This window comes from Ochotona curzoniae, unplaced genomic scaffold, assembly GCF_017591425.1.
Source record: "Ochotona curzoniae isolate NIBS_2020 unplaced genomic scaffold, NIBS_Ocur_1.0 contig_4148, whole genome shotgun sequence".
In the NCBI taxonomy this organism is placed as follows: domain Eukaryota; kingdom Metazoa; phylum Chordata; class Mammalia; order Lagomorpha; family Ochotonidae; genus Ochotona; species Ochotona curzoniae.
In genome coordinates this window covers 8,286,567-8,303,869 of record NW_024466146.1, presented here as the reverse complement: position 1 = coordinate 8,303,869, position 17,303 = coordinate 8,286,567, and the positions used below count along the sequence as shown (strand labels likewise).

Sequence of the window (17,303 nt, the reverse complement as noted above, 5' to 3'; positions counted from 1 at the left end):
TTTGAGCACCTTTGAGTTAGAATATAAGTGGTCAGTTCTAGGAATGATCAAAATGTCCCCGTGTTTGTTTATGGCGAGACTGTGGCATTCTGAACTTGTTTACACAAATCAGAGCTTCGAGGTAACTTTTGTAATACTTGAGTCAATTTGGGAGAAAGAAGAAACTAATATGAAATTGTTGATCTGTTTAAGGAGCTTGTTACCCTAAAAGATGATAGTGGTAAATTGGCTTCAGTTTCTTGTGCTTTTTTAAAGTTAGGTGTGAAACAAAATATAAAAAAACTTCTTGTGTATTTTTAAGTGATAAAAGCACTAAGCATTCTTTAAAAATCTTGAATGCCCAATATTTAAGGTTTGTGGCATGAACGACAACCTTTGTGATTATTTTTGTAAGAACAAATATTAATATGTTATTTTATCACAACACAGTAGTATCTTGGCTTTACATATTTCCTTAAGACAAATAGGAGTTGTGCTGATGAAAAGATAAGGGACAAAATGGCCTGGGAAATAGACCAGAGGCTTTCTTTCATTTGTCCAATAATTTCTGTTGTTTAGTAGTCATTGGTTGAAAGACCAACTGGATGTAGAATATGTGGAATATTGTAACATATTTTTTGCAAACTTCAAGCTATTTCTTGAATTACCTCGCAGTTGCAAATCTGAACAACGTTCTATAATTTTGTTACTCTATTTCAAGATACAGCTTTCTTAAAAATGTTTCTATGCAACTTGACAATTCTTTAGATCTCGATTTATTAAAGAGTGGAATTCTCTCCACCGAACAGGGTGAGAGTTCAAACATTTTCTACATGACTATGTGTTTCTCTTAATGGGTCAGCTTTCTCTGAAAAGACAGCCATCACAGGGAGGAAAACATTCCATTTGAGCACACGTCCAGCACAGAGGCCTTCTGCTGTGGCCTGCTGACAGTGCCTCTGTAGGAATACAGGGACAGATCTTAGCAGGCGTCTGTCTGCATGCTTTCAAGCATTCAGAAGAAGCGATTTAAGAAAATCAAGGTCAGCACACATTCTGCAGAAATGTACATTTGTAATGTTTGTGTTCCCTTGACTCTCTCACCCTCATCAGCTAAAGAAAACTAAAACAAATGAAGAGTTCTGAGAGGGTTTTTTTTTTTTTTTTGTATTTTGTTTCAGGCCTAGTTTAAAAAAAACATCAGTTTTGATTTTCAAAAGAATGTTTTAAAATTACTTTAAGTGAGCTATCCCAGTAGATATCCCAAATAAACTTATAAGGCAGTTATGATTTTTACGTGAAAGAGAGACAGAAAAGACATGGTGAAAAGTTGCAACTGCTGGTTTACCACCAGATGCCTACAAGAGCCAAAACTATGCCAGAGTGGACCCAGGAGCCCACACTCCATCTGGCTCTCCCATGTAGGTAGCAGAAACCCAAGTAATTGAGCTGTTCTCTGCTGCCTCCCAGGGCACTCATTAGCAGGTAGCTGGATGGGAAGTGGGGAGCCAGGACTTGAACCAGACTCAGATGTAAGAGGAAAGCATCCCAGGTGACAACTGCTGCACCGACATCTGCCCTTTCTCAGTGATGTCCTTTGTTTTTTTAGCCAATCATTGTGATAGTTGCTTCAAATTATATTGGTGACACAAAATCTGCAAAAGAATCGCACATTTGCTTTAATGTCAATGCTCATGTAATGGCATGAACCCTTTGATGCTAACAGATAAAGAAACGAATGTTTCTTATATTCGTAGCATTTAGGATGCTTTATGTGACAGACTCTTACAAAGTGAAACTACCAGCTTACTTAACTTGCTGTATAAAGCGCTGCACATTCATATAGAGTCTAAAGCTATTCAACATGATCATGAGCCTGTAGTACTTATAAAGGCGAAGGGACAGGCACCATGAGTCCGATTTCACTGATGAAGGCACAAAACTTCAGGGAAGATGCTATCCTATGGCAGCAGAGCTTGGGTGAGGGGCTTTTCTGGAACCACTTTGTTCTGTTATTACTTCCCTTTCATCTTATTGATTTAGGCTTTCATTGACATGCAATTTGATTTTCTGTAATGATTTTCCTAAATATACTTTCTGAAAATTATAATGACATCTTGCACTTTCTGGCTGTGTTGTACCTCACAGTGTGTAAAGCATGGTGGGTGGTAGGAGGCACTTGTAGAAAAAGGACACTTGCATCTAATTGCTCTATCTTTACTTTCAAAGTCTGTCACTCACACTGTACTTTATTGACAATGTATTTTCTTCAGCGATGAAGCTGAAGCCTCAGTTTCCCAGGCCTCCAAAAAGTAAGAAATAAATAAATATCTCAAGAGAGTATTATATTTTGTAGTAGACTCTCAGGCTGACTTTCCAGTGCCCCTTGTTTTTGCAACCATTCACCATTTGTGAAAACACATTTTGTTGCTTTTTTGACAGTAGAATGAAAATTTCAAACAATGCTTACAGAAATGGTACCTGATATCGACAGAGACTGTGGATGTATTAGCTGAGTTCTAATAGGTAATTGAATCTGGATTCTATTTCAACTCGGGATTTACCCTTAGTTATATATTATTTAAGGAACACTAACATCCTAAATTCTTTAAAACGTAAGTAAAACTGACTGATGGAGTCCTTGAGATATTCATCAAAGGAATCATCGCTGAGTTTGGGTTTAAGGCATCTTTCTGTTCATCTTTATATGCAGTGTATCTCCTGAACATTTACTGTGTCTGCTGTTGACTAAGTAGCAATGATAGATGTAATGGTAAATTAGAATTAAAATGTTTTCTAAATAGGCTTGTAACTAAAAACAAGACATACAAATGAAATGAACAATTAGGATACAGTTGATGCATTATTTCTCTAATTACATAAGAAGTTCTTGTTACATGTTTATTGAATTGATAATTAGATATAATCTAGGTAATGGTAGTTGTCCATGGGATCAACATATATTCAAGACAAAGAAGCCAGAAAGATCATTGAGGAAATATAGAATTTGGGGATGTACCTGGAGATTTTAGAGGGAATGTCCCATCCTAGGACCTGCTGGTGTTTTATTTGAAAGCAGAGCAGAGACATAAGGCATAGAAATTGGATATCATCCGAGTTCTCAAAAGGCTTCAAAGCCACAAGAAAATGGAAACTTCAGTAAGCATGAAAGTAACAGTAAGTCTTGTAAGTTTTTAAGCAGCAGAACGTGATGCAGTGATGGCAAAGACTCTGGAAACCAGCTAGCAGGTATTAACCTAGCCCAGACGGGACATGAGAATTAAGACTCATCATACATGATGGTTTTCCAAAGCAAGGCCTGGTCTACTCCCATTATCACTAGCTAATTTTTAATAGCACTTTTCTTTTACTCTCAAAGCATCCTGGTTAGACAGCTACATTTTGTTAACACCTCTATGCTGGGTATATGCTTGCAACGAAGGAATCTCAACTGAACCTGAACTGTGGTTATACAGCAAAGTGGAGGAATCCACCATGGAGGGAGGGTTGTGGAGGGATGGGGGGAATCCCAATACCTATAAAACTGTTTCACACAATACAATGTTACTAACAATAAAAAAAAAAAAGATCTAAAATGGTGATAATGAGATCAGAGAATGGTTGGACTCTGGGAATAGTAAAGAGAGGAGACACCAAAACCAACACTAAGAGAAGGCATTTGATGCAGCTGTTAAGCCACTGCTTGGGATGATTGCAATCTCTCTGAATGCCAGAGCTCAAGTAAACCCTCTGCTCTGATTCCAGGTTCCCACGCTGGAAGGCAGCAGATGTTAGTTGAGTCAAGTTAGTTGAGTCCTTGTCCTCCACATGGGAGACTCGAGTTGAGTTCCTCGGTATCAGACATTTGAGGGGTGAAGCAGTGAACGGGAGGTCTCACTGTTTCAAAATAAATAAAACTGCTCGAAAGCATCACATTAAATATTTGATTGGCACAGTTGAACATGTTAATAACATCAAGCTGAGGAGGACAAATGACTCAGATATGAAGTGTGGAGACACCTTCTCCCATTCTGACATTTGAAATGTTGTGGAGATGTTCCACGGGAGTGTCAGACCAGCAGTTAACTATATCGGAATGGACTGAGAGTCAAGAGTTTTTCAGTATTACCCGAGGTAGTTCCAAATGATCCACTAACACCTTCTGAGAACAAACTCTGTGTTAAATCGGCACACTAAAGAGATGCCCTCCAGTGCAGCTTCAAGACAAGTTTCCAAGGAGAGAAGAGCATAAGCTAAGAGGGACCGTTTCAAAATGTGAGTTGCTAACCCAGAGTAGTATACTTTGAATAGGAGGTCCTTTAGTCATGTTTCCTGCAGAACTAGGGAAGATTGGGCCCAAGGGTCTGGTAAGGAGGATTAAACAATCACAGACCTGAAACCGAGAAACTTGCTTTGGAGAGTAAGTCTGTAAGATCAGACTTCATCTGCTGTGTGGTTTCACCTGGGTTGCCCCTGCCTGGGGTTAGACACTATTGAGGAGCCTGGGCAGATGTGTTTTTTTTTTTTTTTCTCTCTCTATATAGGAAACTATGAGATAGTTTTCTAATTAGGCCAGCTGAGTTTTCATGTCAGTAGCTAGCTGTTTTATCTCAAGGAAAAAGACATCTCTGCTGAACTTAGCAGAAAACAGAGGTGTGTGATTGGGCTATCTCTGGCATCCACTATAGATTTATATTTGATTCTCTAGCTTTAGGTCTGTTTAATCTTTACTTCTAAATTTTTAAAAGTAAGGAACTGAGGAAATGGTTGTAACCCTGATCCTGGCTGATCTGAGCTGACTGTGGCAGTAAATACTGAAAATAGGAAACCAAAAAGCATCAGTGGCCTTTTATTTCATGAAATTCCAAAATGAAGCATGAGCACATGCAGGAGTTCTTTCTATATTTTTCTTCTTCCTTTTTAAATATGCAGCAGATTCAGATTCAAAAGCAGTAAAAGCTGATTAAACTATGGTCAACAAGTGGCTCTTGGGAGGAGCTTCTCTCTCAATCTCTCTCTCTCGGGATGCTGCCTTCAATCTGATATTCATTTTGGCACAGATCGGTTGTAAATACCAGCCTGCTTCAGTGAAATGTAACTGGTGTTTGCTCTGGGCTGATGGGACAGTCGTGTGCTGTTTGCACTATCAGTAGCTGAACCCAAGTATCCACAGAATATTATTCAAATCAGCCCACACAAACCAGCTGTCCTGAATCCAGGTGGACGCTAAGAAATCTTTTTACTTACAGCAGCAGCTGTACCACCTGGTAGCTTCAAGAGCAGGAGTACCATGAACAGGCCATTGTTACAAAATCTCTTTTTATCTGGTAAACAGTTTGCATATCCTGGCATAATTGATGATGTTCCCAACCTGGTCCTCAACGAAATGATGTGAACACTGTTAGGCTTTGTCTGCATTACACTGAGTTGTTCGCTTGTGACCAACACCTGTCATGTAAAACATGGAAGAAAATCTACATGCCACATTTAGATTTATAAAACTTACAGCACTAATTTTCACAGTATCTATTCTGTATTTCCTGATACACAGGAATGTCATTCCTAGTTTTTAGATTCTCACATACGGATTACTCTGGATATTGTCTTGAATAAATGTCACAAAATTTTCAAGCATGGATTATTGCTAAAGACAACATTTGGACGTTTCGCTATTGCTTACTGTTTAACAAATAGATGAAGTGACTCCGAGTAACTGCTAACAAATATTTCCAAATACCTGTGGTTTCAGTGAACAAAATGTGTTTGCTGATCAATAATATTTGCATATGAAAATAGTAAAACAAAGCAGAAGTAAGCCTATGACAGTCTATAAAAGACAGTATTTTAGACAGAGTTAAATAAGCTTGGTTATTCTTTCTTTAACCTATTAGTTTTCTTAATGTGTCTACAGCCACAGAAACACATATGTACATATCCATGTGCACAAATGTGGAAAACCTGTATTTGAGATTTGATTTTTCTCCTACTACAAACAAGCACATATAACAGCAAGCTATCACCTTGCATTTCAAATTCTGAAGTATTATCCCCTCATTCTTAATTCAAACCTGTACCACAGATTATTTAAATTATTTTTGTCATTCTTAGATATTATTAAATTATATAGACATTTATATAGATACACACCATATGGACAGAAGTATTTCAACACACAATATATTTATGTTAATGATTCATAATTGGCTTTAATAGCTAGAATACAAAAATAGTATATATGAAAAAGCTATTTTGTAAATAAAGACTCATTTTAGTAAATACTACTTTAATTAATGTGTTCTATAACATTTAATAGTATCAGCATATTCCTTTTGTCTAAAATCAATAGTCTTATTAAATAAAAAAGATATAATCTAAAATTAAAGCTCCATTAAATTCACCTTAAGATTATTTCAATATGTATCTCAGCCTGAACAAATGTCATTTTGATTAGAGCAAGTACTTCTAATGTATTAAGAACAAGAAGTATTTTTTTCCTGAATAACATCTCTAAAACAAACTCCTTGGTGTTTATTGTACACCAATTTGAAGCTGTAAGATACAAAGATGTAATGGGATAGAATGGTCATCTTAGGACTGTCACTAGCTCGGTGTGTATCCTTGAAAAAGTAAGGGTAGGAACCTCAGTGTCTCCATCTATAAGAGAAAAAGTTTGAATTATAAACTCATATTTCAAATTGCATTTCAGTAATCAACATCCCAACATGGTTTTTGCACCCAGGAACATAGAATTACACATTGCTTGAAGGCTAAGTGATACTTTCTATATTCACAAAAAAGAAAGGAAGAAAGAAAAGGTGAATACAGTATTTCAAAAATAAGCAAAAGAGATATAATGGCAAGATATTTTGTTCTAATACCAATAGTATTTTACAATATTTAAAAGTGGCAATGTTGGCTTAAAGAATATTCATTATGAATAATTCGATAGATGGATGCCATCATTTGCACCATTTGCCCTTACCTCAATCCTCTTTTTAGACTTAAGTAAACCAAGTCCCAAGAGATTAAGGAACTTACTAAAGACCATGTGACTTAATGGAAAGCATGGAAGAGTATGCTCCTATAGGCAGAAAACCCTCGAGAGACTTGCTTGTTCTAGTTCTATAGAATTTCTTTTCTTCAAAAGCTGCCCAACCCAATGGAGTCATTGTTCATGGATTAGGAAATCTTCATCAGATACTCTTCATGATGAAGATAAAAGACAAATACAAGTTCAGAGACAACTCTAGAATTCATTTGAGGAATCAGACTATTCAAGACTCGGGGCATGGTAAAAGCTTAAATATTTCATTTCTACCCTAAAAGATATTTCAACAGAACTATATGTTCTTAAACATGCAGAGAAAGTTAGAAAAAACTGCCATCCCCTAACTACAAAAGGACTCTTTAGAAATTTCTCGAAAATGCTCCTGTTCAGGTTTCCAGCTATATGCATTTTTTCATGATCTAATAGCTACAAGATAATTAGGAAGAGCTCCTATTATCACAGCATGTTTTTAAAAGAAATATAAGCATGCAAAGTAAGTTATCTAATTCACACAAAAAAATTTAGAACTCATCCTTCAGTCAGTGCATTCCTGTTTCTTATCTTCATTCAAGTCAGGCAATACGAATGCTGTTACTGTCCTGACTTGAACGAAGAAGGCGTGAACAGATACTGATGTCAATTAGGTTCCTTCACTGCCCCTTTCCTCCCTGACTGTGTTAATAGCATGTGTTGACTTCATTATATAATGCTGCTCAGAGCAGTGAGACTCAAAGCTGAGAGTCTGAAGTGAGCAAGTCTCAGCTTCATTTTATTGACTCATCTAGTCATGAATATTTTCAAAGGAAATAGCCTGTTGTTCTGAGATTTCACAAGAGTGTAAGACTTGCTGCATGGGGATACAATAGCTTACTTGCCCCCAGTCCAGAAGGAATAGGAATGTATTGACTTAAGTTCTGTACTAGGAACAATAAATCCATAAACAAGAGTGCCGTGATGGAAAATCCTTGCGTACTGCAGTTATTTTAAACTATCTCTTTCTGCTTCTGGCCTGCCTTTGCTCAGGGCAAGGTAGGTCAATGTGTACTTATATCTATGTGTAACAGCATATAAGTTATAGGGAAGAATCAGTACATACAACAATTCAAAAAGATTATGGAAAATGAACTTAAAGATATATATATTTTAGTGCAAGATCATTTGGAAATTTAGGAATAATTTTATCAGAATATATATTTTCTCCTACTTGAAAATCATGCAATATGTGGTATGTGTACTATCAACTCTTAATATTATGTTGTGATTTCTTTCTAGTGTAAGAACTCATAACTAATTAAATAATCTGGGTGGAGTAATACTGTAAAATATTTATAGAATCTTAAACCTGAAAATGAGTTTATGATAGTTTCTTGACATTGTATCTGTATAAAAACTAGAAAACTGGGAGAAATCATGAGATTTTATTTGAAAGAAGAGTTGAGGTAAAGTGTCAGGGTAGCAGAAGGGATGATAAGATGTGAAAGTAAATGAAAAGTTTCCAGAAAAGGGAATGAAGTGAAAACCCATGTTAAAATTTCTTCAATTGGATTGTAGGGTTATGATTATGTAGTCTCTGTGTGTATATTTGTCTTTTTTTTTGTTCAGAATTAGAGTTTCTTACAAAAAGAGTCCACATTATAAATCCAAATAGATAAATAACTTGCAAAAATTTTGGCCTAAACAGTGCATGTCTTTATGTCAAAAATGATATATGATGGAGAACAGCTACTGTTTGAAAGTGTTTGCATGATAAAGTAGTGCTGAATTATTAGAAATGTTTGCAAAAATATATGCCCCACCTTAGTTAAAATTTAGAGTGGCTTTTACCCTAAAAACTATTATCCTACAGTTACTAATAAGATGATTATTTTAAGATAAAATAATATCTCTCATTAAGCAAACATTTAATGTAGTAGAAGTTAAATATGAGGTATGTGTTTTTGTTTACTAACAAAATAAATTTTAAATGGTATCACAGGACATATTCCATCTGGCTAATAATTCAGAATTTCTTGGGAGAATATAAAACAATGCAGTATTATAAGAATTACTGTGCATGAAATATGACAAAGGTTCAAATATTTATCATTCAACCTAAAGGTACATTATAGGGGGGGTGATGTATTTTAAAGTTGATTGAACACTATATTTAGGGTATTTGAAGATACTTGCACTTTTTTCTTTTCTTTTCTTTTCTTTTCTTCTTTTTAACCACCTCTGGCATTTGAGTTCAGGTTAATCATGCCAGTGATGTGGCCACAAAATTTAACTCAACTGTATCCATCACGCTTACAGATCTCCCACAGAGCAAACTCCATGTCACCTTCCAGTTCATAACCCGTCTCTTTCTATCCCTGCCCTGCTGACAGTAAATCCCCTCCTCACTGGCTAATTGAACAGATGCACCCAGGGCTGCTTTCCTGAAGATCTGCAAAGCTGGGCTTTGATGGACAGCAGAAAATGGCACAATGAGAAAACAAAAGCCTTTTAACTGAGAACACTGCTTTGTTCTGCTCAGAACATTAAGGTCACTCCAGCTCATTCTGACTGCTGTGAGGATCTTAATTTTTACTCAAACAATTTTCTTGCAGCTGTCATTCTTTCCAATAATAAAAGTTCAGCTCTGAAGTGTGGGGAAATGAGGGAGAGAGCAATGAGAAGAGCTTATTGCAAACTAAAAACAGCAAAAACCAGTAAAATCTGGCTTGGCTCTGAAGTACAAAAAGTTATTTTCAAAGCCTATAAATTATGACATAGTGATTAACATGTAATTTAAATATATTTAAACAACAATTATATCACATTTCCAGCCCAGCTAATTGGCCTCACAGATGTTCCCTTGGAACTGCTTTGCCCTTCCAGGGGAAAGTGAATGAGGTGCTTTTTATCATGGAAAACAGATTTTAAAAAATGCAAACTGGAAAAAAGGGAAACAGAAACATAAAAAGCAGCCAGTAACCCCTAAAACAATGAGTGCTAAAAGGGTTTTTGCATAGCACGTTTTCTATTTTAATGCAGAAAATGGGGCAAAGCATAAAGATACTCCTATTACTGTGATGCTATTTGGCAGTATGTCCAGATACAGAGTTGGCAGGTTGTTGACAGAAAGACTTGTGAAAGCAGGGACAGTGGATGCATCCTAATGGGGCCTCACTTCATGTCTTGGAACAGAGAAACTGCAAGAGGTCCAGATTATTATTATTTTTATCACAATGCCTTGACAATTGCAGGCATTCTAGCCCAGATCATGACTATAGATAATAAACGGTTTTCCTGATGAAGAATCACATGTGAATTGTTCATTGAATGCTTATCCCTGTTTATGAAATGCAAAATGTGCAGTCAGCTGTGGGTCTAGTCAAGCATGATCCAGTACAGCAACTCTTGCAAGTTAAGGAGTCAGCAGCACACTGATAATAACTAGTATCTTAGAATACCTTGCTTCCTGATATACATAGGCATCAAACATTCTTGGAAAGTGGGGTTTTAAATTTTGAATAGGCTAAAATCTTTGAAAACTCGGAAAATTGTTTTTCACACTATACATCTACCTGGAACTTTTTGAAGACCTCTTAGTCATAGAATTAAATTAATTTAGGATCATTTTACTCTTACTTTTGTTTTAATAATACAAGATAATATCAGGGCAAATTCCAAAAAGTTCTATTTTCCCCCACATATTATTGTATCTTTAGCATCTACCACAGGGTTAGTGCTTTCATTGTAGAAATTTAACAGATTTGTTAAATATTTGTTAAGCCATTCAAGTTTAACAATGAAAGTTGGAGTCAAGGTTTTAAACATGATAAAGTACTACCAGACAACTATATCATTCCTGTATTTTACAAGTCACTGACTTGTATAGAAAATTCAGTTTTTCAGATTTATGAACAAATGTATTTGATTTCATATCTTTCTAAAAGTCATCAAAATGTGACTATACTTAAGATGATTAGAGAACAGGTAAGCATTTAAAAATACCTCTTTGATGAGTAGCTTTGGCATCTTGATTGCTTGACTTTAAAATTTCAGTTTAGCAGATGTGCATATTTAAATTTTATGTATCCTCTACATTTATAAAATATTTTAGGTTTACAGAGTTCATTTATGTACATTATTTTGCTTTATATTCACTAAAAATAGAGAAACTGAAAATGAAAATGAGGGGTCTGAGATGCTTCATGATTGGCCAAATTCTCAAGCCATTTCTAATTGGCACTGTAGCCAAGGCTTTTGATAATGTATGAAATATTCAGAACAGTGTATATCACACATATGTAGGTTTCCATATCATATCCTCAATATGCTGATAACTATATTACAACATTATGTATGGACTTACTAGAGAATAAACTAGGTAAATATTCACAATTCCATTGCAATCATGGAGACAATTAAAATGCAAATTCACCGTACACATTTAGAACTTGTCCCTTGATTAGTTCAACAGATTAAGTTTATTAGGGAAAATTGCATTGTCTAGGTGTACTAATTGACATTAAATAATCTCCATGGGGCCACATACTTTTTAGACTGTTTTATGAATCTCTATATATATATTTTAGTTATCTCCACTTAAGTTTGAGGGACAGCAATAAAACCATCCATTTTTGTCTGTGTTATTCATTTGCCTAGGGGACAGAAGAGTGGAAAAGTGCCTGACACATAGACAGTAACTCAAGAAGTGTGTCTAATGAATGAGTGAAATATACATGTAATGTATACATAAACACACTTATAAATACATACATATATATGGGTGATATTCTTATAGGTTGTACTACTTGCCCTATGGAATATTGTCCTCCATATTTACTATATTTTTCACTCTTTCACTTAACACATAGGGTGGAATATTAAGCTATAGAAGTACAGATGTCTTTTTTTTCCAACCACAGAAACCTAGTTTTGACTGATTCTAAATGTGTAGCAGGAATCTAATGTGTGTTTCAGGAAAGGAATCCATTATCCAAATTTTCTGCTATTTCTTAACTTTAAAAGGAGTAAGACTGAAACTAAAATAGTATTACTAAAGTCGAAAGAGAATGTGCCTTTTTATGAGTTTGTTCTGACAAGCTGACTTCAGTGACATGATGGAAGTCACCGTAACTTGATAGCAAAACTTGTTGTAGACAAATTGAAGTTTCCTTCTATTTCCTGGACCTATTTCTTCTTATAAAATAAATACTGTGATAAGTGGCAATTTCAGTCACTAAACACATAAATAAGGAACCTGTCCCTCAGTTACAACTACTTGTTAGTAGCTGCTTCGTTCTTCTTGGGTTAATCAGAAGAATATGTCTTGTCTACTCATTTTCATTCAATGAAAAATTGGCTTCTTATATATAATTTTTCTTTTCATGTCATGTAAAAGAAACTTACCTGTGGTGAAAATTGCATGCATTTTTAACTGGGCAAAATCACTGTTGTGCGCACTTTCGCCTTTGACACATGTGCCTTTTATTTTTCTTGTCTTTATTCTTTCATTCATGTTGCCTCTTATTATATCCATCATTCCATTTTTCTTTCCTATCAGAGTGAAATTGGACACAGCCCTCCTCCTGCCTACACCCCTATGTCAGGAGTAAGTATTTCACAATCAACCATCAGCTGCTAGGATGCTTGGTCTTTGCTTTCCATGATTCTTCTCCTCTGTCTCTCCATCATTCCTCATCTCACCTTTGCCAACAGTGAGTTAAGAATTTGCTGTAGATTCTGTGGTTGCCTTTGGAGGTGTGCTTTATCTCAGACAATCCTAAAAGGAGACATCACGCTTCAGCAGCAGCTTTGGATTGTCTTCTGGAGAATTTGCCTGAGTTCATGAATTATGCTTCTAAAAAGGAGGTTTTCACTGCTTCCTTCAGAATAGGTCAAATGCTGAAAAAACAGATTCTCAGTGATAAATCCCTGGTTAGGCACGAGGGACTTCGAGTTCCAGTAACCAAAGGGCAGCAGGAAATGGGAGCATTCGGAATGTTTTTATTTTTCTTCTGTTCATAATGGCAGCTGTCTACAATTAATGACACTACTGTTTGCATAAAAATTTACTTTGAAAGTTACCCCAAAATTAGGCAGTTGTGGAAGAAGCACATCAAATACTTTTTATTATCCCAGGTATTACGAAAATTAAAATATGCACTTCCAAATATTCTCCTATGATTTATATTTTTAGAACAGATCATATTTTAAATGTTTTCAGTCTAAAATTCAAATGATGAGTCACTAGGGAAAGAAAACACATCAATACATGCTATGAAAGTTCTAAAAAATGCAAGGTTTGTTGTTCTTTTAGTTATTAGCATTCAATTTTTACTGATTTTCCTAACCACATCTTCCCTCCAAATGTTTTTCTACCTTCACCAGAACCAGTTTGTGTACCGAGATGGGGGGTTCGCTGCGGAACCAGGTGTGTCCGTGCCCTACAGAGCCACGACTAGTACGATCCCCGAAGCTCCCGTTGCTCAGGGTGCCACAGCTGAGATTTTCGATGACTCCTGTTGTAATGGCACCCTGCGAAAGCCAGTGGCACCCCATCTTCAAGAGGACAGCAGCACCCAGAGGTACAGCGCAGACCCCACGGTGTTTGCCCCGGAAAGGAGCCCACGAGGAGAACTGGATGAAGAAGGCTACATGACGCCTATGCGAGACAAACCCAAACAAGGTACAAACTGAATGTTGTGAGATGATTGCTCTTCAATATTCGCTTCCATCAAATTAAGCCACGTATGAAATGGAAATTGGCAAATAGCTGTGCTGTGTAACATCTGTGACCCACAAGAGGCCAACGTTGTTCCCTCTGTGTGTGGTAGCAAATCAGTTGCATCCACATTATTTGGGGGATTTTGAGAAATTAATATTTCAGGGCCCACTTAAATAGGAATCTTGATTCTTAACAAGATATTCAGCATATGTGTATAAGCAGTCAACCTTGAGAAGAACGAACCGAACTTATCTAAATTAGAATATTTCAACCAGGTAGAACATCATGAGTTTTCAGAACTATTGCTTTAATGAGTTTCCTATGCAGATCATGAATATTTGAGTTGTTGGGGGGAAGTATATGAAGATCCTGATGGCATCAATAAAAGATCTGGTCATCCTTTAAAATGGCGTTATTTGAATAACATAGTTTTCTATAGGAAAATCCGATTTATTGTGTAACATCTTATAAAATTGGAGATGTGACTTTTAAATACCTGCATGTGTATGTGTACCTATAAGTGTACACCTAAGCCTAACAGATTGTGACTTTACAAAGCGTAGCAATGACTTTGTAAAGTTCTAGTAGGAATGTTAAAGATATACATCAAAAAATCAAAATTAAAAGAAAAGCCCCAAAGCTCTTTCCTCTATGCTGATAGCACCATGAAATGAAAAGGACAGATGATTTTTATTAATAAAACAATTATCTTAAGTATGAGAGCAAGCTATATTACATTATGAAGTCCATTATGACACTATTATGTCCTTTGCGACAAGTGTATGCTCACTTATAGGTGCAATTTATAGATTCCCTAAGTAAATATTATAAATAACTTATTAAATCATAACTGTCAAGGTATATGAAATCTTTAATTAAGAATTACATCAATTAAGCCCTTAGTAACAATATGTAGGATTTCTTAAAACTTGGCCAATTTCCCTGAAAGCAGACTCCTTTCCGGCAAGATTGTTTCTCTGCCTTCAAGTTATTTCTCCATATGTAATCAGAGGACATAGATAAGTAGATTGTATTGAGAAAAGTTAATATAAAAATTCTAAGTCAACCTACAAAGATTCACTATCAGCTAGTCTAAAACTTTATCTCTTACTACTGAGATGCAAATTTCTGTGAAAGACTGTTTTAGGCAAAGTTTTAATATTGGTTTGAGGAGTCGAGTGGACCTGGTGCGATAACCTCGTGGCCAAAGTCCTCACCTTGAACGCGCCGGGATCCCATGTGGGCACCAGTTCTAATCCTGGCAGCCCCACTTCCTAACCAGCTCCCTGCTTGTGGCCTGGGAAAGCACTTGAGGATGGCCCAGAGCCTTGGGACACTGCACCTACATGGGAGAGCTGGAGGAGGATCAAGGTTCCTTGCTTTGGATCAGCTCAGCTCTGGCTGTTGCGGCCACTTGGGGAGTGAATCAGTGGACAGAGAATCTTCTCTCTGTCTCTCCTCCTCTCTGTATATCTGCCTTCTAATGAAAATGAACAAAATCTTAAAAAAAAAAAAACTGGAGTAATCCAGTAAGAAAATTAAATTCTGCCTCTCTTGTAACTTCTTTTATACATTTTTCAAACAAAACTTGTTATTAAACATTAGTTTTACCATATTCTTGTGGATGGCAATGAAAATGTAATACAATGTGAATTAGAAGACTTCTAGTTCTATAATAATTATATATATCATTTAATATTGGCTTACTATTTATAAAGTTATAAAAGTAAGGGTTGCACTTCATTTTTCACAAGGTTATCACCAAATGGATAGTGTTTAGTTAGTTGAATTTTCTTTAATTCATATACACATATATGATGCTGGGATATTCATTATTGCTTTTTAACTTGTACAAGTGATATTTATCACTTGATGGCATTTTTCTGGTCCACATGTTGTTAGACTAAGTATAGGTTTTAGAAAGTTTATTTTAGAAAGATGGCATCTCAACAAAGACTTGCATCATCTCCACATTCTGACTCAAAAATAGGAATCGCTGAGGGTTTGTGGTATGCAGTAAAAAGAAAGGACCAAAAAGGATCCGCTACATCTGTGTGTACATGTTTATATGCAATCTATAGTACACACTAGAAATAGCATTAAGCTTGCAAAGAGCAGCATTAATTATCAGCATTATTTTATTTTAGCCTAATACTTATACCAGATGGGTTTGGTAGACTGAGCCATACAAAAATAGTCACTACTGGATGGTTCAAGATACAAAACAGTTATTTAACATGATTCAAACTGAGCTTTCTTTTTTGGCATTTATGATGGAATACGACAACAAATTTTGTAATTATACTTCCTGGGTAAGCAGTTACATATAGAGCCAATGAAGGACAAGTCAGATTTGTTTCATTCTCTTCTTCCTAGATGTTCTGCTCCCCATGTATATACGTTCTCTGGGAATCATGTCCAGTCAAATCTGTAATACCTGCACGTTTACAGGAAGCCACATAGAGTGAAAACACTCTTTCTCCACTGCATTACCTCATTGTTGCGTGGAGCTAAGTTATTAATCCTTGGGTTTATCATATGATTTATAAGAATTCTAACTAACCTAAATTTTTCTATCCTAATAAATAATCTTAAGTTCTATTATAAATTACTGACTTGTAGAAACAAGCATTTAAATAACTAGCCTCATATGTTAGAGAGACAAATTCAATTTGAAGGAAAGAAAAATCATTTGAGAGACAGGAATTGTGATTCTCACCTTGTTCCCTTGCTTTGCTATTGACACTTCTGGTCCACATACACCCTTTGCACAGGGTAAAAGTAACACACAAATAGCCATGTGGAAACAAGTTTGTGGTTTTCTTGTTCTCAACAAACATGCTAACCATTGTGTTTAGCCTTGATCTGATGACCACTGTTTTTTTTTTTCCAGAAAATATATTAATTGGTTATTTGTGTGTCCCTTCAGAATATCTGAATCCTGTGGAAGAGAATCCCTTTGTTTCTCGAAGGAAAAATGGAGATCTTCAAGCCTTGGATAACCCTGAGTATCACAAGGCTTCCAGTGGTCCACCCAAGGCAGAGGATGAGTATGTGAATGAGCCACTGTACCTCAACACGTTTGCCAATGCCTTGGGGAACGCTGAGTACCTGAAGAACAATGTACTGTCTGTGCCCGAGAAAGCCAAGAAAGCATTTGACAACCCTGACTACTGGAACCACAGCCTGCCACCTCGAAGCACCCTTCAGCATCCAGACTACCTGCAGGAGTACAGCACAAAATATTTTTATAAACAGAATGGACGGATCCGGCCTATTGTGGCAGAGAATCCCGAATACCTCTCTGAGTTCTCCCTGAAGCCAGGCACTGTGCTGCCTCCTCCACCCTACAGACACCGGAATACTGTGGTATAAGCTCAGCTGTGGTTTGAACGCAGAAAGACAAGCCCACTCCAGTTTCCATACTCCCCTCTCTTTCTCCGATGGTCTTCCTTCTATCCCTATGGCCAGTAGTGTTGACGCTTCCCTGTGGAAGATACAGAGATGCAATGATAGTTATGCGCTTCTATAATATAACTTGAATATTAGCAGGAAAGACTGAAGAGAAAGATAGGAGGA

General features: G+C 36.3%; 1 protein-coding gene across 1 annotated transcript in view; it reads left to right on the top strand.

Moving 5' to 3' along the window:
- The window catches only part of ERBB4 (erb-b2 receptor tyrosine kinase 4), a 472,537-nt gene extending 455,438 nt beyond the window's left edge, over positions 1 to 17,099 (top strand). The window contains exons 25-27 of the mRNA XM_040984395.1: positions 12,561 to 12,608; positions 13,388 to 13,685; positions 16,654 to 17,099. Coding sequence (XP_040840329.1) covers positions 12,561 to 12,608; positions 13,388 to 13,685; positions 16,654 to 17,099 — 792 coding nt within the window. The remainder of the gene's footprint in view (positions 1 to 12,560; positions 12,609 to 13,387; positions 13,686 to 16,653) is intronic.
- The last annotated feature ends 204 nt before the right edge of the window (positions 17,100 to 17,303 follow it).